General features: G+C 35.5%; 2 protein-coding genes across 2 annotated transcripts in view; one reads left to right on the forward strand and one right to left on the reverse strand.

Annotated features, from left to right (window-relative positions):
• The window catches only part of LOC128256357 (sarcoplasmic calcium-binding protein, alpha chain), a 236,863-nt gene extending 223,011 nt beyond the window's left edge, over positions 1-13,852 (reverse strand). The window contains exons 1-2 of the mRNA XM_052986656.1: positions 13,793-13,852; positions 13,572-13,668 (exon numbers count right to left, since the gene is read on the reverse strand). Coding sequence (XP_052842616.1) covers positions 13,572-13,623 — 52 coding nt within the window. The 5' untranslated portion in view covers positions 13,624-13,668; positions 13,793-13,852. The remainder of the gene's footprint in view (positions 1-13,571; positions 13,669-13,792) is intronic.
• LOC128256356 (uncharacterized) overlaps positions 1-22,218 on the forward strand; it is a 170,145-nt gene that overhangs the window by 39,121 nt on the left and 108,806 nt on the right. The gene's annotated exons all lie outside the window — the stretch shown is intronic.

Genomic DNA, 22,218 nt, shown 5'->3' on the forward strand with positions numbered 1-22,218 from the left:
AGCAGAGACCCAAAATGAGAGAGAGATAACAAAATCAGTGTCAGGAAAATAAAGGACTTCGTAGGCTTCTGAATGACCTTTTTAAATTTAAATTTAAATTTTTTTTATTTATAGTACCCTGGCACGCGCAATACAGAATTTTCGGTTTCGTTTCTCTTTCCCCTATTCCCTTTACACTGCTGCTACTGTAAAGAAGTCTTTCAAAGTAAACTTTTGAAGTGTTTAATAATTAATCAATATACTTTTATATAGCTTCGTGAATGTTTTCAAGAACTTTAAAAGACTTTTATTTAAAAAACTGTTCAACTGAAAACATTGTATATGGGATTGTAAGCTGCAAGTTGATAAATTGTTCCGTCCTTATTTTACAATCCGAAACAACTCGCAATCAGCTGACTTTGAGAGCACGTAAAATATTAAGGAAGTTATGTTAAAATGTTTTAAAATACAATTGCAGGAGGTATTATACTTTTAGTCAGAAATTTTCAACGCAGTGAAGGAGAAATTTCCGACCCTATGCTTATTCTTGATAAGCATTATTAGGAGAGTCGATCTAGCCATGGCCGTCTGTCCATCCGCCTGCCCGTCCGTCCGTCTGTCCATCCGTCATTCATGCTATCTGCATGAATCTTTCCCAAAAGTAGTTTTCCTCTTGCAGGTAGTATATAAGTCGGAACGAGCCCAATATGAACAATCGGAAAAAAAGGTAAACAAATTATATCTTACTGTTTTTTATTTTTTGTTTAATTCTTCGAGATAGAGTAATGGTTTTTTATTTCACAATTACGATTTAAATTTCATTCAAATCGGAAGACTATATCATATAGTTTAAAAACAATCGGAGTGTTAAAAAAAAATTTATTTTAATTTTTTTATTTTATAATAATTTTTTTCTATTATTTACTTTTTAAACCCTTGCAGGGGGAATTACAATTTCAGTCAGAAGTTTGCAACGCAGTGAAGGACACATCTCCTACCCTATAAAGTATATATTCTTGATCAATATCACGAAAAGAGTATATCTACCCATGTCCGTCTGTCCGTTCGTTTGTCCGTCCGTCTGTCTGTCCGTTTTAACGCAAACTAGTCTCTCAGTTTTAAAGCTATCTGCATAAAACTTTTCCAAAAGTTGTATTTCTATCGCAGGTAGTGCATAGCCATCGGAACAACCGGAAAAATAAAAGAAAAAAATTATAACTTTGCTGTTTTTTAATTAGTTTTTTAGTTCTTCATAATATTTTAATGGACGACTATATCATATAGCTCCAATAAAAACAATTAAAATATTTAAAAAAAAAATTTATAACAAAGGAACCCGAAGTTTACATACCATTGCAGCTATTGCAAAAAATGAATTAGTCTTTAAAACATCTAAATTTCGATTTATATGCGTGTATGTGAAAACCATTGAAGCTTTAATGATTTTCAACAAAATTATTCGATCGTCCCTATGGCAGCTATATGATTACTTCATAGTAGCCTCCAAAAGGAAAACAGCTCTACAATGCAATTATAAATGTCAAAAACAAGCTCGACTATGTTTCTTCTGGTAGACCAACATAATGTCCGGCAGACCCAAAGAAACTGCCCGATTTAATAGACTTTGCGATTACAAAAAATATTCCTTAAAATCTGATAAGCGCCGATCTTTCATCTGATCACTCGCCTGCATTCTTTATTTTACTCCGACATCCAGGAACATTGGAACAATCGTTTAAATAGACTTTACAGAAAACCAACCAAAGTACAGGAAATATAATATAATTCAACGATGAAGCCAACGTAGACAGCTTTGTTAATACACTGGAGTCTGTACTCGTCTCTGCAGCTCGAGTTTCAACACCTCAAACTTCAAATACACAATGCAACCAAAAGAAGTCAAATCTACAAATCGAACAGCTCGTCCTCGAAAAGCGACGTTTACGACGAGAGTGGCAATTCCAAAGATCGCCATCTGCTGGGCAAAGCCTTACATGCCTCACGTCAACTCACTAGAGTTTTACAACAAGAATAATCATATATCCAGACCCGCTACATAGAGAAATTGTCAACACTATGTCTCACTATGGAAATATCACCCAACTCTTAGTTCACCGAAAGAAACTGTAATGCCTATTAAAAATCCCACAGGCGGCTGGGCGCGCAGCGATGCAAATAACCTTAAACCTTAAACCTTAAAAATGTCTTCCAACCAAATCCTGCCAATAGTGCGTTCACTTTGCCGACTTTACGAAATGAACCTCAGCTTCAACATGAGCCCATTGAGTTTCGCCCAAACGAAATCGTTAACACCATCAAAAATCAGCTGAATCCGAAAAGATCCCCGGGTTGCGACCTCATAAGCCCCAAAATGATCACTGAGCTCGCCGTTTGCACTATCACCCAGCTTTTCAATGCCACCGCAAAACTTGGCCACTTTCCAGTGAGATGGAAAAAGTCAATTATAATAATGATAGCAAAGCCGGGAACAGACCACACAATCCCCACATCGTATAGACCTATAAGACTATTTTTATGCTTATCTAAACTCATTGAATAATGCGTATGGACTCGGAAAACACATACCTAAGAATCCTGGAAGAAATACCATCACATCAATTTGGATTTCGTGAAAAGCACGGAACAATTGAGCAGGTAAACCGGATAACATCAGAAATTCGAGACGAGTTCGAAAAACGAAAGTACTGTACTGCCATATTTTTAGATGTCTCTCAAGCATTTGATAGAGTTTGGCCAGAAGGTCTAATGTACAAGATCAAGACAATACTCCCCTACAACACCCACAAGCTTTTAGAGTCAACAGAAAATTTGCTGAGAGGTGCAACAGTGCTATAACTGACGATTTCACTATTGGAGATGGAGTTCCGCGAGGCAGCGTGCTTGGGCCAACACTATATATTCTCATCTCTTCATCTGGTCGATGTAAAAAAATCAGATTGGCGAATTAAAGTGATTGAACAAAAATACAAGCACGTTACGTTCACAATAAACAGGCAAAACTGCCCGCCGCTCTTGTTAAAAACTGTACTTCCGTAACCAAACAAAGTGACGTATCTAGGAAACAGAAGACTCACATGGCGCCGGAACATTGATGCCAAAAAAACACATCTAAAGCTAAAGCCAGCAGCCTTCATTGGCTTATCAATGCTCGGTCTACCCTTAGCTTGAATATAAACTCCTGCTATATAACTCGGTACATAAACCTATATATATACGGCTCCCAGTTATGGGGGAATGCCAGAAGATCTATAGAAAAATCAACGGGGCACCGTGGTACGTGCGCAATTTAATAGAAAACAGAAAGAAATAGTCGTACTTTTGTGAAGCTCCGTTTTAAACACCGAAAAACACCTTAAACTCGGATAAAAAAAACTAAAACCTTACTGCAGCAGCATAAATAAGAGTAAAACACATAAATCTTCTTTTTGCCCGAAATAAATCGGTTTTAAGATTTCCGTGGAGAGGAGCACTCTAATGAGTCTAAACGGTTTTAAGCTATAAAAATCGCTTCTATATAAATTCACAATTTTAAGTGCATAGCATAACCGTGATTCCGATGTTCAATTGCTTCACGCGATCGACCTCAGGTTTGCGAGCGAAAGGAAAGCCTTGCAGGGTTAAGTTAATAGCAGCTGACTGCAACAAACTTTCTCTGAGAGGTACTGAATTGGAGAGCGAGGTGAGAGAGGTGGTATGTTGACGCAGGATGTTGGTGCTGGATATGAAACTATCCAAAATCTGCCATGATCAGCGCGTTGAAGAGTTGGAGATAAGGCGACACTGCTGCGAGCGATCGGGGCATATCGAAGAGAAAATAAAACGTAAATGAGCTTAAAGCTCATCGGCCTAGACCCGCCAGCGTTTATATATATAAACGAACAGCTGAGCAAACCAAAATACGAAATCTTTAAGCGGGCGATGCATCTCAAGAGGCAGAAGCGCCTATCAGCAGTTTTCTCTTGGCGTGGAGCTATCTTCGTAAAGGAGAAAGAGGGAGGGGAGGCAATTTGCGTGCAAAGCTTGGGCGAACTAGCTCAAATAGAGATTTGCACCCCCGACGAATTAGCTGTTCTGGAAGCTGCTAGTTCTGGGCCTTTAACCGATAATTAATTTCGCGCCTAAAAGGCTTTTATATTTATATTCCATTTTTGATAAATTATCAGTAATATTATTATATTTATTTAGGATGAGAATCAGTCGCATAAATTTTAGTTTGTTTCTTAGTATGGTGTTTTTTTGATTCATTAATATTTGTAGACTGCGAGCGCAGCTAATATTTCAATTAAATAAATTAAAATGGGTGACAGCAATAACATAAATATAAATCCAAATCGATCAAATGGCCATGCGATGTTAAGGGCTCTTGGAAAGCAGAGAGCTGGTCTTAATATGTGTCATATAAGTCATATAAATGCCCAAAACCTCACACAATAAATTGAATTAAATTTAGATATCTCTTTATCAATTCGAGCTGCGATGTTATATGTGTGTCTGAAACTTGGTTTGTTCCTAATTTATGTGATGTTTTGGTTGAATTTGATGGTTATAATTTGCATCGCTCTGACCATGATAGTCATGGGGGTGGTAGATGTTTGTAACAGAGAACTTGCATGTGTAAATGAGTGGGCCGGCAACAATGGACTTGGGATCAACCCATCAAAATCAAAATGTCTTGCCGTAAGTAAAAGAAAGATAGTTTTTATTAATTTGCAGCCACTGAGTATAAATATAACGAGCTTGTTACGCGCGGGCCCTATCGAGTGCGCGAGGAAAAAACAAATAACATAATGTAGAGACGTTTATAAAAAAACTAAAACTAAGTACGGAACAAATATGTTAAAACTGTAGTTTCTAAGACAGGGATAGTGGTTAAAACTGTAGTTTTTAAGACAGGGATAGAGGTTGAAATGCAAATTTTATTTTAAAGATTATTATAATTATTACAGTGAACACGAAAGGGTTCATGCCGGCCAAAATTTGAGCTACATTATAGCAAGTTAAGAGGGTGGTCCTTGCGGGTTGGTCTAAGATTTGACAATTTGATTTGATTGTGCGTAAAAATAGTTCCAAGCATGATTCCGCGATTTACAAGTGTAGGTAAATTAAGCAATAGTTATCTACTAGTCTAAGAAGGCAACCATACGTCCAGTTCAAACCACGAAGGGCGATAAGAAGAAATTTGTTTATACCCACTCAATAAATTTTAAAAAGTGTGTTTATTTGGTCAGCACTTTGCTTTTGGAACAAAAGTTTGTTGAGACATTTATTAAGAAGCACGCAATTATCAAGTAAAAGTATATATGGCAATTTTAAAATGTTTGAATTTGTGTTCCTGTGTTATAAAGATCTGAAATGGGTTGCATTTTTTAAAGCTGACGTGCGTTTCCAATCGATATTGACGTGCTTATCTGCGTCTGAACAGCTGCTCTTTTTTTTGATTTATCAACGAAAATAAACAGGGAATTGAACGATATCGACTTGATAAATTGTTTATTTCTGAAAGGCAGCAAATGTCCAATAAGTAAAATAGCAATTTTAACTTTAACATATATCCTCTCGACTTTGTCTGCCAGCTGTTTTTATATTTTTGCATAAAGTATTATAAATTTAGTCAGAAGTTTGCAAAGCAGTGAAGGAGACCTCCCCGACCCTATAAAGTATATATTTATTCTTCATCAGCATCACTAGGAGAGTCGATCTAGCTATGTCCGTCTGTCTGTATGTCGGTCCATCCGTCCGTCCGTTTCTACGCAAACTAGTCTCTCAGTTTTAAAGCTATCTTCATGAATATTTCCCAAAAGTCGGATCGGACGACTATAGCACATAGCCCCCAAAACAATCAAAAAAAAGGAAAAAAAAATTATAAATCGGAAGACTACGGGAACAATTGTAATACAATACATTACAATTGTAATTACAAATAAATGAACTTCAAAAAAAAAATTAACTTTTCTACTTTTTAATTTTTTTAAAACAATGTTTGGAAATTCATTTTATAGTTCAGATTTACGAATTTAATTTAATTCAAATCGGAAAACGGTATCATATAGGTGCCATAGGCACGATCGAATAATTGGGCTGAAAATCATCAAAGCTTCAACGTTTTCAAACATATACGCACAAAATCGAAATTTTTGTGCAAAAATAAACAACTTTGCCCAATTTCTAGCTGCCTTTTCAAAACCTTTGTACAAAAAAAAAACAGCTTTTTTCCCAAGACTCAAAGCAAACAGATTTGAGTCGGATAACCATGAGCTTCTGATTCACTAGCCTCTCCTTCTAGGATTATTTCCAAATCTATAGGCGTGGATTCTTTTCTATTTAATAAGTCGTACCCAAAAGGCCCAGCACAATAATGTTTATTATTTATATTATTGATCAGCAACACTAGGAGAGTTAATCTAGCCATACCTGTCTGCCCGTCTGCATGAAACTTTCCGAAAAGATGTATATAAGTCGGAACGAGCCGCCTCGAGCATCATAAGACGAATGGTTAAATATTTCAGAATTACGGTTTTATTAAGATCGGACCACTATATCAAATAGCTACCATGAATCGGAAAAAATATATTATATACAAATTTTATAGCTTCGTTGTTTTTCAATTGAGTTGAATTTATTGTTATTATTTCAAAATAACTCTTTTCATAATATTAACGAAATTATATAGATGCCATAGAAACAATCAAATAATAGCTCCCATAAAAAACAACCAGAAAAATATATGAACAATAGTATAACTTCGATGAGTTTTAATTTATTTAAATACTCGTGGATATATAGAAATGGTTTTCAGAACAACGTTTTAAATTTTGTTAAAGATTTTATACATCTGCCATGAAAACAATGCAATAATTACAATAACTAGAATTAAATAGTCATCATAGCCTCACTACTTTAATTGAAATAAGGTTGCTATAAGGAATATTTTAATTTTTCAATAGCTTCAAGGGTATATATACCTATCCAATCAAGCCTGGTGCCAAGATAATCATGCTTAATCAAGATGAATATGTAATTTTTCCCTCCAATCTATACGTTCGTACGGCTCTATTGATCAAGATCTTGGTGTCCTGTTTGACAGTAAGATTTGTTTAATTCGCCACGTCAGTACCATTTCCAATAAACCTTAATGCTTACTAGCTTTCATCAAACGTTGGTGTAAAGAATTTGACAATCCATACACCAAAAAACTACTTTCTGTTTCCGTAGGTCGACCTATAGTAGAGTACAACTTCAGTGTATCTCCACAATATGAGCATTATCAAGCCTTCCTAAAATCCGTTCAGAAACAGTTTCTAACGTTTGTATCAAGAGGCTTAAACTGGGGGACAGAACGATGTCTGTCCTCTTACAGAGAGTGGTTGCGCCTTTTGGGTATGCCTACCTTGAAGAACCGTCGGATCTGTTGTGGCGTGACTTTCCTTCCTCCCTCAAAGGGACTGTGTCTAGCAGACCAAATCACCGATTTCGTCCACTAGCACTACCAGTATGCAGGTCAAACAACTCCCGTTATGAACCCTTCCGAGGCCTATCCGATAACTAGAGTGAACTTTACCACTTAATATCCTCTGAGTACTCCAAGCCGAAGTCATGTAAAATCATTGCGTTTCTATTAGCATCGAATTTATATCTTCCTTACTTAGTCTACCTTACCTATTTACTACAAATTGTATCAATCTTTTAAGTTAAGCATTATACAATTTATGTTTCCGATCAGGCTCGTTCCGACAACCGAAATAGGATTTTTGGGAAAGTTTTATCCAGATGGAAAGATGGATATAAAAACAACACATCCCTCATTTTGTAGTACCCTGTGGATGAAAATCGGACATTCATTTGATGTCAAACCTTTTCGCTAAAATCTGACCAGCCGGAAGGTATAGGGAAATGTTTTAGTAGCAACTGTTAATTTTTAATTAAAAGGTTTAATTTTCGGGTTAACTAATTTATCGACGCTAAAAACTAGCATCAAAGAAAGAAAAAACTTTTAAAACTTTAGCTGTAAGTTGGACAAAACGTTATCTATTCTCAGAGAATTTATACCCACACACAGCGAACATACCGTTAATTTAATTTCCAAATAATTTAATTTAATTTAATTTATATGCGACAACATCCTTGTGCAACAAGTTAAGCATAACTTATTATTAAGGCACTAATCACAGAGTAATTAAGGAAAAGTTTTCAAAAATACAAAGGTTAGGTTAGATAAGCCCACACGGCCCGCAGAAGGGATGGCCTCGCAAAGGCCAATATGACCCTTAGCTCTCCGGATGGTTAAAGGCAAGTAATTCTGCCGGCTTCTTCTAGCAATGCCAGTACCGGGGAGCCCAGGTATCTTCTCCTTGCCCTTGAGCGAGCTGGGTAGTTACAGATAAGATGTTCCACGGACTCGCTCGTCCCAGCATCATCGTATTTTTCCCAACTGCCATTGTTGGTGATGCATAAGTAGTCCTTCCGTGGTAGGTGCAGTACATAGTGACTAAGTTTCTCATTGCGCTCCTTGCACGTGATTCTTGAGATTTTGCAGATTTTGGGTTCCTCAACCTGCTTTTGGTCAGCGCTTATTGCCTTTTTTCCTGTGCTCTTTACTGCGTTCTTAGGAAGATGGGCACGTCCTCTGCTTTGCCATTTGCCAGCGCTATGCCATCCTTTGCTAGTACGTCCGCAGTCTCGTTGCCATTACCGGGGAGCCCAGGTATCTTCTCCTTGCCCTTGAGCGAGCTGGGCAGTTACAGATAAGATGTTCCACGGACTCGCTCGTCCCAGCATCATCGTATTTTTCCCAACTGCCATTGTTGGTGATGCATAAGTAGTCCTTCCGTGGTAGGTGCAGTACATAGTGACTAAGTTTCTCATTGCGCTCCTTGCACGTGATTCTTGAGATTTTGCAGATTTTGGTTTCCACAACCTGCTTTTGGTTAGCGCTTATTGCCTTTTTTCCTGTGCTCTTTACTGCCTTCTTAGGAAGATGGGCACGTCCTCTGCTTTGCCATTTGCCAGCCCTAAGCCATCCTTTGCTAGTACGTCCGCAGTCTCGTTGCCATTAATGCCCGGTGACTGGGAAACCAGTAGATCCGCACTATCTTAGTAGTACCGACGGTATCTAGTGCTTACATGCTTGCCAGTACATTTTTGGAGCAGATCATGGACGACTGCATGGATCTAATAGCTGCTTGGCTGTCTACAAATAAGTTGACCACGTCATGGGGATGTTCTATGCTCTGCTGCTTTCCAGATGGCAAAAACTTCTTTCTGGAATATGCTGCATTGGGTTGGTAGCCTACAGGATAGCCTGATGTCTGGATCTGTGCAGTATAAGCCCGCTCGTAATCCTCCTTCCACTTTCGAGCCGTCGGTGTATATATTGATGTGTTGGTCCTGTTTCTGGATTCCTTTCCAGTCCTCAGTTCCCAAAAAGCGGATCCTGTAGTCGGTTGCACTGTAGTCCCGGCCTGTTGAACGGTGCCCGAATCCTTGCAGCGACATATTACTTGCTGCACCAAGGCGTTGAGCTGCCTTTCCTGCCATCAGTTTGGCCTTGATATCTATGGGGTCGATTCCGAGTATAATTTCAAGTGCTTTTGTAGGGGTTATTTCGCAGGTCTTGATGTACGGTAGTTAGTGCTGCAAGGCCACTTAGTCCACTGTCCGTCGTCACGTTTGAGCTGACTCTGTGCGGTAGTTCGCTTCGATGGCAGCTTCCGCAGTCAAGCCGTTTCTGGGACTTTCTCGATACTGGAGCAGAAGTTTCTCCACGAGTTTCTTTGTGCCCCTCGGACTTCTTAATAGTAGTTCCTGAGCAGGATCTTGTACTCCTCGGTCATAGTCTCGTCTTCCGCCTGTCTGGTGATTTTGAAGAATTCTCTGGGGTTGTTTCTTTGGAATGAAAGGTCCCAGTTCCACCATGGTGGCTTGGTCCTCTTTTTTATTCTTAAGATTGGTCAGGATGCGTGATACTCATCTAGTAATTCCTTGGATAGAGTCGCTAGTGCCGTTTCTATGTGTTCCGCTGTTGTTTCTGTGCCTGGATGGGTCGCAAGTTTTGATTTAACTAACCTCTTGAACTTATCCCAGTTTGTATTTCGAGGAAACCTTTAGATTGTGAGATCAACACCCTAAGAAACCTTCAAGCCTGGTGCCAAGTCAACAAGCTTCTGCTTAATCAAGATATATATATAAACTTGGTTTTTTTACAGAAGCATCCCGTACGACTCATCGTTGATAACCACCACAGTATCTCTGCGGACTGATCGGGATCTAAATAAACAAGCTTAAGCTTTTAAAAAATTTAAAGTAAGATTAAAAGTAAAAGATAAAATATTTATCGCATCCCAGTTGGTTAGGAGCGAAAGATATGCTCATTCGGTGGGGCCTAATTCTCAGATAGTAGTTAAAGATCGTCCTTACTCCGAAATCGTATGTAGTTCACGCAGACCGCCGCTCTTACATGCATAAAAGTAAACACCGCCTCGATGTTTTTCTCAAACTAAATTATTAAACATCTCATGATTGTATATCCCAATGAAGGATAAAAACAAGAAGTGCTCTAAATATTAGATACTCATTACTCAGCTTTTAAATTGCAATATATATATGCCTTTACCTGCCGAACTGCAGGATAACTACAAGCTAAGAGCTAATGTTAAAAAACAAAAATATAACATCTATGCGAGAATTATTAAAATTAATGCTTCGATTTGGAAAATTTTCGAATAAATCTTCTACCTAGAATTCTATAATCTACATGTTAAATCTTAAATCTCTGGTTTTTTCTGGTTTTCGAGATCTCAACGTTAATACGGACGTACAGAGAGACGGACATGTCTATCTTGACTTGCTAATGACTCTGGTGAAGAATATACATGCTTTACGAAGTCGAAAACGTATCTTCTTTCAGTTAGTTTTCTTAACAAATACATTCTACCCTTTTTACGAGTAATGGGTATAGCAAGGAACTTTTTCAACTTACTTATGGGTTATTCCTTACAAGCCGAACATAATTTCTTAAGTACAATTTTGAGCGTGCAGTCATTTTTTTACAGATATTTTTTGATAAATAAGTAATTAATGTCTTGCAAAGAAAATGTTTGCAAAGTTTTGGAAAAAAGACGATAAATGGTTTAACATACCTTCTAAATGAAGCTTTATTGTATCAGTCCTATACCTATAGACTTTTTTATTTCTTCATAACAAAAAACATTTTAAAAGTAGTTTAACATCTTTACAGAAAAACAAGAAAAAACGCTATAGTCGAGTTTTACTCGGCAAACATATTTCAAACATAATATTCCCAGACAAAACAATCGCCATCTGTCGATCTGCATAGCCAACAGTAGAAGTTAAGAGCGTGCAGAGCCCCTACCCCCGCTCACAGTTCTCTCGTTCTCTCTCTCTCTCTCTCTCATCTGCTATCACCAGCTGAGCAGCAGTGTCTGAGCAGCGGCAGAGGGACGGCGAATCGGCGGTAGAGGACTTAATAACTTCTTAAATAATTGCTTGTGTCTACCGATAGATATGACCAAAACATACACACACGGTCTAACATGTATCAGAGTGACGAGACAGACGTGTTTAGTGTTTCGCGATTTGTGTTTCGTTTGAGCATGGTTCCGTTTTGATTTAAACTTGAAAATACAAGAATCTGCATGCCAAATCCCAAATCTCAAGCTTTAATAGTTTCCGAGATCTCGACGTTCATACAGACGGACAGAGAGACGGACACGGCTAGATCGACTCGGCAATACAGATACTTTATATTGTCGGAAACGTTTCCTTCCACCTGTTACATACTTTTCAACGATTAAAATATACCCTTTTACTCTACGAGTAACGGGTATAAAAACAAAGCAAAATTAAAAAAAAATTTCGATTTTCTCCACAAAAAATGAGGTTTTAAATTACCAACTTATGTATTACTTTATTACTCACAATTGTATTTAATAACCTTTTAAGCACTTTTTTTGTATTACATTCAATATAATATTTTTATATGGTTTTGCATGGCAATAAAAAGGTCAATTTGTTTAGGAGAAAGTGCGAAATATTTTGTTTCTAATATAGGAGCTGTTGGAGCCGGTGGAGTAAAATATCTGACTTTTGTGGCATGGTTGTATTCTGGCTTAAAAAGAAGTTCAATAATATACATAAAATGGTGACAGGTTTGGGCACAGTATGTGAATTGTGAATGTATGTATGAAAAGTATGAAAAAAAATGTTTAAAAATCTGAAACAGCTCAGAGAAACATGACCAAAATCTCAAATGATAGAAACACAACGTCATTTTATGTAAAAAAATCATGGAGTAAATAATTTTATTGGTTTTTTAAACGTTGTTCACAAATTGAAATTTATTAATTTTATATATTCGCTTCTGCTTAAGTTAGGGAAGCTAACTAAAAACGGCCTTGTAGAAGAACCATAAGACTTTATATTCGCAAAAAGTGTACTAAAATTGGTTGACCATTCTTAAAGATATTATCAACAGCTTTTTTATACCCGTTATTATACCCGAAAAATCAATCTTGATCTCTGGAGGATTTTGACGATTTAAATTTTCAAACCAGTTTAATTAGCATTAAATGCTTATTTGAATAAGCAGAAATCTATGCAAGGCCAAATTGAATTTAAAAAATTCCTATTGGAACTTTTGTAAGTGGAAATGGAAAGGGTATTATAGAAGGTTGTCTTCGGTTTTTTCAATATACAAGCTATATGGGACGACTCCTGGTCATGGTATGGTTTTACTTTTATTAAAAAATAATTAACTTATCGGCTCCTGTACAAATTAAAACCAATAACAAATAACAAACCAATTTTAGGAAAAATTTTATTTTTTAAAGGTGAAAACTACTAACAGTCATTTAAACGTACCAACAGCTATACATGCCCAATTTGATAGGGAAAGTTTTTTACCTAACAATAAAATTTTTTAATAATCTACCACATTTATTTTAAACAATTAGGGCTTTTTATCTAATTGGTTTCGCAATTAGCACTAAGCAATTTCAAAGCCCCGTGTTAAATCAAAAACTAGTTAAATAAAAATAAAGTTAATATTGTGTTGGTAAAATAAAAAGTAGTCTTTACACAATCTGATATCAGAACTTTTTGGAGTTGAAGGTGCGATTGCTACTTTATTATTAAGTCGTCAAGAGGTGTTATAGTATATTTCATTGCTGTAACAGCTGTAAGATTATAAAGACATCTGCTTTACGAACTTTTCTTCCATTCTTGTTTTTAATAAAACTTTAACGACTACAAAATCCAGAATATTTTTACTTGACAGATAAAACCATGAGTTTGTCCATAAAAATTAGGATTTTATTAAACTAAAATTGTAATATCTTTTAATAAAAAATTGGGTCCAACACGTTATTTATTTCACGTGTTTGCTTACTTACGGACAAGAGTCAGTAAAAAAAGTCTTCTGACTGTAAAATGTAAAAATTTTGTTTGTCAAAATCCTTTGGGCTTGTGAAACAATGGCACTTATATAATAGTTGTATAATATTATACAATATGAACATTCTTAGCTGGTTGAACTTTGTTGGAATAAGAATACTTACCATACATATACCGAACAACAAAATCGACACGGTTATCCCAGGTATAAGCCATTATGACGTTATATGATTTGAACTTATCCACATAAAAATGTTGAAACTAGAAATAATGTATTTATAAGTTAACCTATTTTTATATGTATGTTTATAAATATATAAATATAATTTTATTAAACTGAAATTTTAGTTTGAAAGTTGTTGAATAGTAAATATTAGCTCCTTACCTTCGGAAAAGCTTACTTCAGACTAACTAAATTTTCTGCACCTTTTGCCAAAAGTCGTACACTTTGGCAACATTATTTATATTGAATGTATCTAAACATTATATATAAATACATACATGCATTGTTAAGGAAATGCATTTTAAGTATATATCAATACCCTTGCAGCAGGCTATGTAATTTTGGTTAAAAACTTGCAAGAAAATGAACTATGCATTTTCGTGGGATCGGGCTATTATTTTTGATTAGCATTATCAGGTGGGTCGATAAGCCATGTCCGTTTTTACTCAAACTTGCATCTTAGTTCAAGAGATAATCTAGTTATTACTTTTACAAGTTTTTAACTCATTTATACGAAAATCTGAGTATATCTTTAGATATTGTTGTTTATTACGACTTCAGCAATTTGCGTTAACTTTTATTATGTTTTGATCACTGGCTGACATGGTATCGATTTGGGTATAAATATGAGCATTCTAGAGAAAATGCATTGTGTTCGAATATATGGTTGCTTTATGACCACGGTTTAAGGAAATTGCGATATCTGCAAACAAAAAGTATTGCCATTACTGCAAGGGTATATAAACATTGGCTTGCTTTAGTTGATATTTTTTTTCTAGATATAAGCTATTTTTAGCTTATGCTTTTATTTATATACACATAGTCACAAATGCAAATACATATTGCTTAAAAACTTTAAAATAAATAAAAACAAGTGCAACTTTTGTTTTGTAACAATAACAAAGTGAAGACAACAATTTTTCATGATTGATAAATGACAGCCCTATACTGTATTTATAAATTTAAACAAAATATATATTTATAGTACATGCATAATCTATTATAAAAACACAGCTAAAAACCAAGTAACATTTGTTATTTTCGTCATTTTCTCAACAATCATTTGTTAGATGCACTATCATACATCAAAATGTCAAACTTTCACATGGAAGAAAATTGTTAATAATACATGTATAATGCACGGATAACACTATATTACAAATTATAATCGACAAAATCCTCCAGAAATCAAAACTTGATTTTCCAGAGCAGCTAAACTCCCTGACTCAGAAAATGACTTTGAAAAGTGTAATTAACGTTTTTCCCCTGTTTTCTAGATTTTTGTATTTTTCATCTCAAGTTCTGCCTAACCGATTTCGGTCATTGATATCTTTTTTACTACAAATAGAACGTTCTTCTATACTCTTTTGGATTGACATTTCATTAAAATATGGATGCATACATTTTCTGAATCAGGAAGTCCAACTGCACCGGAAAATCAAATCTAGACGAATTTGTCGATTCAAACTTGTAAAACTGTGTAATAACAGGGTATCCGTCAAAAAAAGTAGCATATTAATATAGCTATAAAAAAAACAGGTGGATATTTTAGAAATATTTTTGTGCGGCTTATTTTTGGAAGACCACTTCGTTCTTATGGCTGTTACGGGAGGTCTTGCAGAAGGCCATCCAAATGACCCAATTTTTTTATCACAGTTTTGATAATATGGTATTCTACTTAATGGCTTCAATATCGAGCTTTAGTTCTTCAATCTACCCTGGATGGTTGGCAGAGCACTTATCTTTGACGTCACCCCAAAAAAAAGACCAACGTGGTCAAACTGCATTTGCGAGGCGGCCAGTTAACATCACCTCTTGGGTTGATTATTCGGTTTTTAAACGTACCGCTCACAAGTTCAACTGTAACGCTAGCTGTGTGACGCGTCACACTGCTGAAACCATATGCCGTCGATGTCTTCTTCACAAGACCGCGGTAGCGGTCACTATTCACGGTTAAGACGGCTCCTTATTCATTTTCGAAAAAAAAACGGGCCAATGATGCCGCCTTTCCGTATACCGGTAGCATTGGCCTCTCAAAGACGACGTGCGGGCTTTCGTAGACCTCCAGTTTACTGCCTTGTGACGTAAACATCAAGGTGGAAATGAGCTTTATGTAAAAATATGATTTTTCGATAAAAATGCTTTTTCTCGGGCATTTCGCAAACTTAAAACGCATGAAGTGGATATCCACAAATAAAACAAAATTTTATACGTTTTGCAGTTGATTTCCCAGGTTTTTGTAATTTTCATTTACAAATGGAATTGGAATGACCCATGTCATTTTCAACCACAATATTCCTAACGTATTAGTCTTAATAGGCACAAGAGATTCCCCAATAAAATCAGGATGAGATCTGATATTGTCCACATTAATATTTTATTATAGTCACGTATGTGTACTAGGAATTGAACGTTGATTTATTTTCTTGATATTTGGCTTAAAAAAAAATTCTTCTTATAAGTATGCATCAGCAAATCAGTTAAATTTTCAAATGTTTTATTTCCATTTAAGTCTTTTTATACCCAATACTTGTGAAAAAAAATAGGGCTCATTGTATTAATTAAAATCTGTGTAACAGGTAGAAAGAAGGACCATAGCCGACCAACGCCGGCTTCTCCTAAAACACAACTGAAGGAGAAATTTTCGACCCTCTAAAGTATATATGTAACTAAACAGCATTATTGGGAGAGTTGATCTAGCCATGTCTCTACGCAAACTTACAGTTCTTTCGTTTGGTCTCTCTATTGCAGCAATTACCGGCGAGCAGGGTGCGAACAGCAGCCGAGTAGCGAAAGAGTTCTTTGTTCCTTTCGATACATTTATTATTTACGGTATCTAATGCATTTATAAGACAAAGGTCGCAAGGTCGATTGAATTCCTGGCTGTGTGCTTAGGTATTGCGCGGAAGCTCTGCGCAAACCACTTCTTAAATTGTTCACCTTATCACTTGAAACCTTAAAATTTTCACATATTTGGAAAGAGTTATTTGTACTTCCTCATTACAAGAAAGGTAGTAAACTGGATGCCATTAATTATAGAGGTATATCTAAATTGTCGGCTATTCAAAAGTTTTTTGAAAATGACTCCACATTTGCAGCACCTTTGTAAATCAGTTATTTCTCCGTGTCAACACGGATTTATAAAACGGAGATCAACCACCATTAGCCTGTTGGAGTTGACTTCATTTGTCCAATACTCCAATATTTTATGTGTGCTCTGTTCAGAATTATTTTAATTTTATGAATTATGCCGTCCAGCCAAATGCGCTCGAAAGCCTGGAAACATCCAGAAAAACTGTAGAGCAAAACTCTTAAATTTTTTTTTAAATGTGTTTGATATCTCAGTTTGTATCCGGCTTACTTGTCCTTGGTTTCTTTAGTTTTCAAAATCCAAATTGGTATATTGGGATGTCATATTAGGCCTGTAGGTGTTGCTTGACAGAGCATCTTTTCAAATAATTTGCTGCTAGCCCAATCTTGTTTTTGGACGTAAAGGTGATTTACCCTCGATTGGAGGACATATTCCTGCCTAAGCACTCCGCAGTGGATATCGTTAGCTGATTGGAGACAGTTGTTCCATATAGGGTACTTAAGTAGGGTACTCAGGTAGGTAGTTGGCAATTTTTTTTAAGTCCTTTGAGTCAGGTTATCCATGGGATTGCCATCCGCCCCGAAGCCATTTCCTTTCGCTTAGCACTTCTTCCATAAGTATGACTTTTTGTTGAAACTTGACGGCTGAGCAAAAGAAACGGAATGTTTTGTCGGGCGACTGGTTTTTGAGCTGCAGTTATTTGTAGAATTAGGCGAATTTTATAGATAGGACAGACTTTATAGTTGGCAGAGTGGTTTCCCCCTGTTCACGCCACGTTTACATTTGTATTTTCGGCCAGTGTAGAGCGACAGTTCTGAACCCGCTGTCCCTACGCTCTCCCGCTCTATAGCACTCTTAATAAGTTCAGCTTATGTTAGTTCCAGCTATATTCATTTCAGTAGACTCTACGTCTTTCCAGGTCAGCGTACTGTTGAACACAAAGCCCAAATTAGTAGCTTTTTCAACGTATTCGATAGGAATGCTGTATAAAACTAAGGGCTCACTGTTAATTTTCCATTTATAAGTTATAAGGCACTTGGACTTCGCTTGATTAAGTCCTAAGCCGTTAGATGTTTCTATTTTCTGCCAGTGTAGAGCGACAGGTCACCATCCGCTGTCCCTACGCTCTCCCGCTCCAACTATCCTCCCAAGTCTTTTATGTTAGTTCCAATTTACAAGTGTAAATAAACACCCGCACGAAGCGCAAAAACCCCTAACTTCTAGAGTTATTAATGTTTTCGCATTCCTACGTGGAAACGGTTCAACCTACTGATCTAGCCTAAAGAAGCCATCACACCCCAGCACCAAAAACTCTATAATACACTTAGATGCGTAACGCTCATACAACCGAATGGCAAGCAACATTTTCGGCGTGGCTTTTCGACGTGGACCCACGATTTTCATAGTGTGCATTGTCTGTGTTTGACGCTTTGTTTGTGCTAGTGTTTTTAAGCACTCTTTCTGCAAATCTAAGTCTTAACATCATATTTTGTCGGCCGCCTCCTTAATGACATCGTCATTGCACAGGACGGCGCCGGCTTGAATCTGTCTCTAAACAAGTTTTTTGATAATTATTTTCTATATTTACTTCTAGTTTGTTTTTTTTTTTTTTAATTTTGTTTGCCATTGTGATTTTTTATTTGCTTTTATACATTTTTCTGCTTTTTTATTTGGTTTTATGATTTTATATTTGGAAAGAGTTATTTGTACTTCCTCATTACAAGAAAGGTAGTAAACTGGATGCCATGAATTATAGAGGTATATCTAAATTGTCGGCTATTCAAAAGTTTTTTGAAAATGACTCCACATTTGCAGCACCTTTGTAAATCAATTATATCAATCAATTTATAAAACGGAGATCAACAACCATTAGCCTGTTGGAGCTGACTTCATTTGTCCAATACTCCAATATTTTATGTGTGCTCTGTTGAGAATTATTTTAGTTTTATGAATTATGCCGTCCAGCCAAATGCGCTCGAAAGCCTGGAAACATCCAGAAAAACTGTAGAGCAAAACTCTTAAATTTCTTTTAAATGTGTTTGATATCTCAGTTTGTATCCGGCTTACTTGTCCTTGGTTTCTTTAGTTTTCAAAATCCAAATTGGTGTATTGGGATGTCATATTGGGCCTGTAGGTGTTGCTTGACAGAGCATCTTTTTATGATTTTTTATTTGTTTTTTTAAAAGTTTTTTCTTAATATACATTTTTTTGTTTTATTTGTTTGTTTTTATTTTAAATGTTTTATATATAATATAAGTTTGTTTACATTTTAAATGTTTTTTTTTATGTATATGGTTCTTTTAAGTTATAAATTGGCATTTCTAAACACAAAAAAGAAAAATAATAATAACTCAATTTATTAAATTCAAAAAAAAAAAAAACGATCGCAATTGACACATACAAAAAAAACAAAATACCTCACGGTATTAATTTAAAAAAAAAAGTCAAATTTTGTTGAAAGCAAGGACATCTCTTAATAATATTATGAATTTAGGTTTATTTTTTAAATACTTACAAGACTTAAACCCAAAACAGCAAAGCAAAATGTTAAAAAAAAAAATATAATAAAACGGTAATGCCAACTTGATAAACTTTTACTTAAGCTACTGAAATAGCATTATTATTAAAAACAGCAAAGTTATAATTTTTTTTATTTATTTTTCCGATTGTTCCTATGGGAGCTATATGCTATAGTCATCCGATCCGGCTCGTTCCGACTTATATACTACCTGCAATAGAAAGACAACTTTTGGGAAAGTTTCATGCAGATAGCTTTAAAACTGAGAGACTAGTTTGCGTAGAAACGGACGGACAGACGGACAGACGGACATGGCTAGATCGACTCTCCTAGTGATGCTGATCAAGAATATATATACTTTATAGGGTCGGAGATGTCTCCTTCACTGCGTTGCAAACGTCTGACTGAAATACCCTCTGCAAGGGTATAAAAACGAGTACTTCTCCTTTAAAATGTACGCTTAACAAATAAAAGTCTTCTTAATGCAATTTGAAGACATGCTTTTCGAACAACACTTGGAGAGGCTTAATTACATAAAGGCTACTCTGGAGGATTCGGAGGAAAAGGAGCTAATTCATCCTAAATTTGGATTCCATTACAAACTTTGTCCCTGGAGCGATGATGATGCCACGCCTGTACTAAAAAAAGAAGGCCTTAGTCTTATGCTTAGATATTATAAGTTAAGCCGACGATTATATCGTACTGAAACATTTAAATTGGACTGCAACTTTTTTCACTTCATTTTTCTTGAAATATTAAAAAAAAAAATATTAAGTGAATTGTTTTTACTTTTAATAAGAAAGGAAGCAAGATTCGGCAAGCCGAAGTTCATATACCCTTGCAGCTATTAAATATTCTTGAAAACATTTACTTGCGTGTATGTTTAAAAGCATTTAAGCTATGATGATTTGCACCTCAATTATTTGAGTTTTTATGGCAGCTATATCGTTTTCCGATTTTAATAAAATTAAAAGCCTAATTCTGAACTGTCAAATAATTAAATAATCAAAAAGAATTTCTAAAAAAATTACATATTAAAAAAGTTTCATTTAAAAATTTTTTTTTAATATTTTTATTGTTTTAATGGGAGCTTTATGTTATAGTCGTCCGATTTTAATGAAATTTAAACCGTGATTCCGGAATTTTTAACTATTTCTATATGTCGAAAAACTAAAATTAAAAAACAGAAAAGTTATAATTTTTTTCATTTATTTTTCAAACCGTAATTATGAAATATTTAACCATTACTATATGTTAAAAAACTAAAAAAAATTAAAAAAAAAACAAAGTTATAATTTTTGCTATATTTTTTTTCGATTGTTCCTATGGGAGTTGTATGCTACAGTCGTCTGATCCGACTTATATACTACCTGCAATAGAAAGACAACTTTTGGGAAAGTTTCATGCAGATAGCTTTAAAACTGAGGGACTAGTTTGCGTAGAAACGGACGGACAGACGGGCGGACAGACGGACGGACAGACGGACGGACAGACGGACGGACAGACGGACGGACAGACGGACGGACAAACGGACGGACAGACGGACATGACTTTATAGGGTCGGAAACGTCTCCTTCACTGCGTTGCAAATTTCTGAATGAAATTATAATACCCTCTGCAAGGGTAGAAAAAGGCCATACAGCAGGCAATAATGACCTCAGACATTAGAAAAATATCCCTGTAGTTGTTGCTTATTACAAAAGTATTTATAAAAGTATTATGCTGTAAAAGATTTGACTTCTACTTAGTCTTCTAAAATTCGTGAAATAACCTTGGGAAGCTACGCGGCTTTCTGATGCATCACTCCCATAGTTTAAAATTGTTTGCAAATACGCTCTATAATGATAATTATTATCACTCTGCGACACTAATATGTTATTTAAATAAACTGAGGAACTTCTAAATATAGATTGTAAAATATTGTTTACTACACCGACAGCGTTTCCTTCCTTATTATCATTTTTTTTTGAGTTGCACCACAAGCTGTAAATAAACACTTGATAAGTCTCGATATGTTTCACCATTTCCCAAGCAATCAAATTCGATTGATGAGGCGCCGTCCAAGGATGAAATATGATTGTATGATACTTCTTCAGTTCTTAGAATAGAACTTTGCGTAGGGTGTGGTGTAAACAAATCCAATTCGCTTTTCATACATTCAATATGGTTACTCATTTTAGTTTTGAAAAAATATCGCTAAAATTCCATTTCATTGATTTTTTCCCTTTTTGATGGTGGTTGGTATGTTTACCTTCGCTTTTCATTCCTTTTTCCGTTACCATTTTGAAAGCGTGTCATTTTTTTTTGCTTTATTTGACAGATTTTGCAACGCAATTTTGCTATGTTCTTGAATAATATTTCTTAAAGGCTTTCGGCCAAATTCATTTATTACTGCTTTACCAGTCTCTGCAGTCTCTCTTTTTTATAGAAGTTATACCCGAAAGGAAAAGGGGTTTTATATAATTAAAAAGACCTCTAAAAAATTTACAATTCCTCGTTCTTGCTGAATAATTCGTGAAGACGCAAACCGCCAATATTCACATAGTATTCGTGATAAGATATCACAATGATGACTTTTCTTGCTCTTAGTAAACATCGTTGGGGTGTGTATTATTTATAGGCTAAACCTTCTTTTTTCTAAAGTGTAGAGTTACAAATATCGGAACAGCTAAAGTTTTAAAAGGAGTCTTATATCCATTTGAATCAGTAATTAGTATTGACATTTTGATTGGTATATATGGTATATCTAAAGGATAATATTCAATATTTTTAAATTGAATATTTCTTTATTTTCCGTTATAATGCATTACACGAAGACATCGAGGTATACATACATAAATTCATTGAGCCATTACTAAGCAATGTGAGAAACAACTCATTTGAAGAAAACATCTTTATATTAAAATTTCTGTTATTGATAAGATATCCAATTAATTTTGTTTTTCCCTATTTCCACCGGCTTAGTTCGAACCGATCTAG

The sequence above is a fragment of the Drosophila gunungcola genome, assembly GCF_025200985.1.
Source record: "Drosophila gunungcola strain Sukarami chromosome 2R unlocalized genomic scaffold, Dgunungcola_SK_2 000015F, whole genome shotgun sequence".
Taxonomy (NCBI): Eukaryota; Metazoa; Arthropoda; class Insecta; order Diptera; family Drosophilidae; genus Drosophila; species Drosophila gunungcola.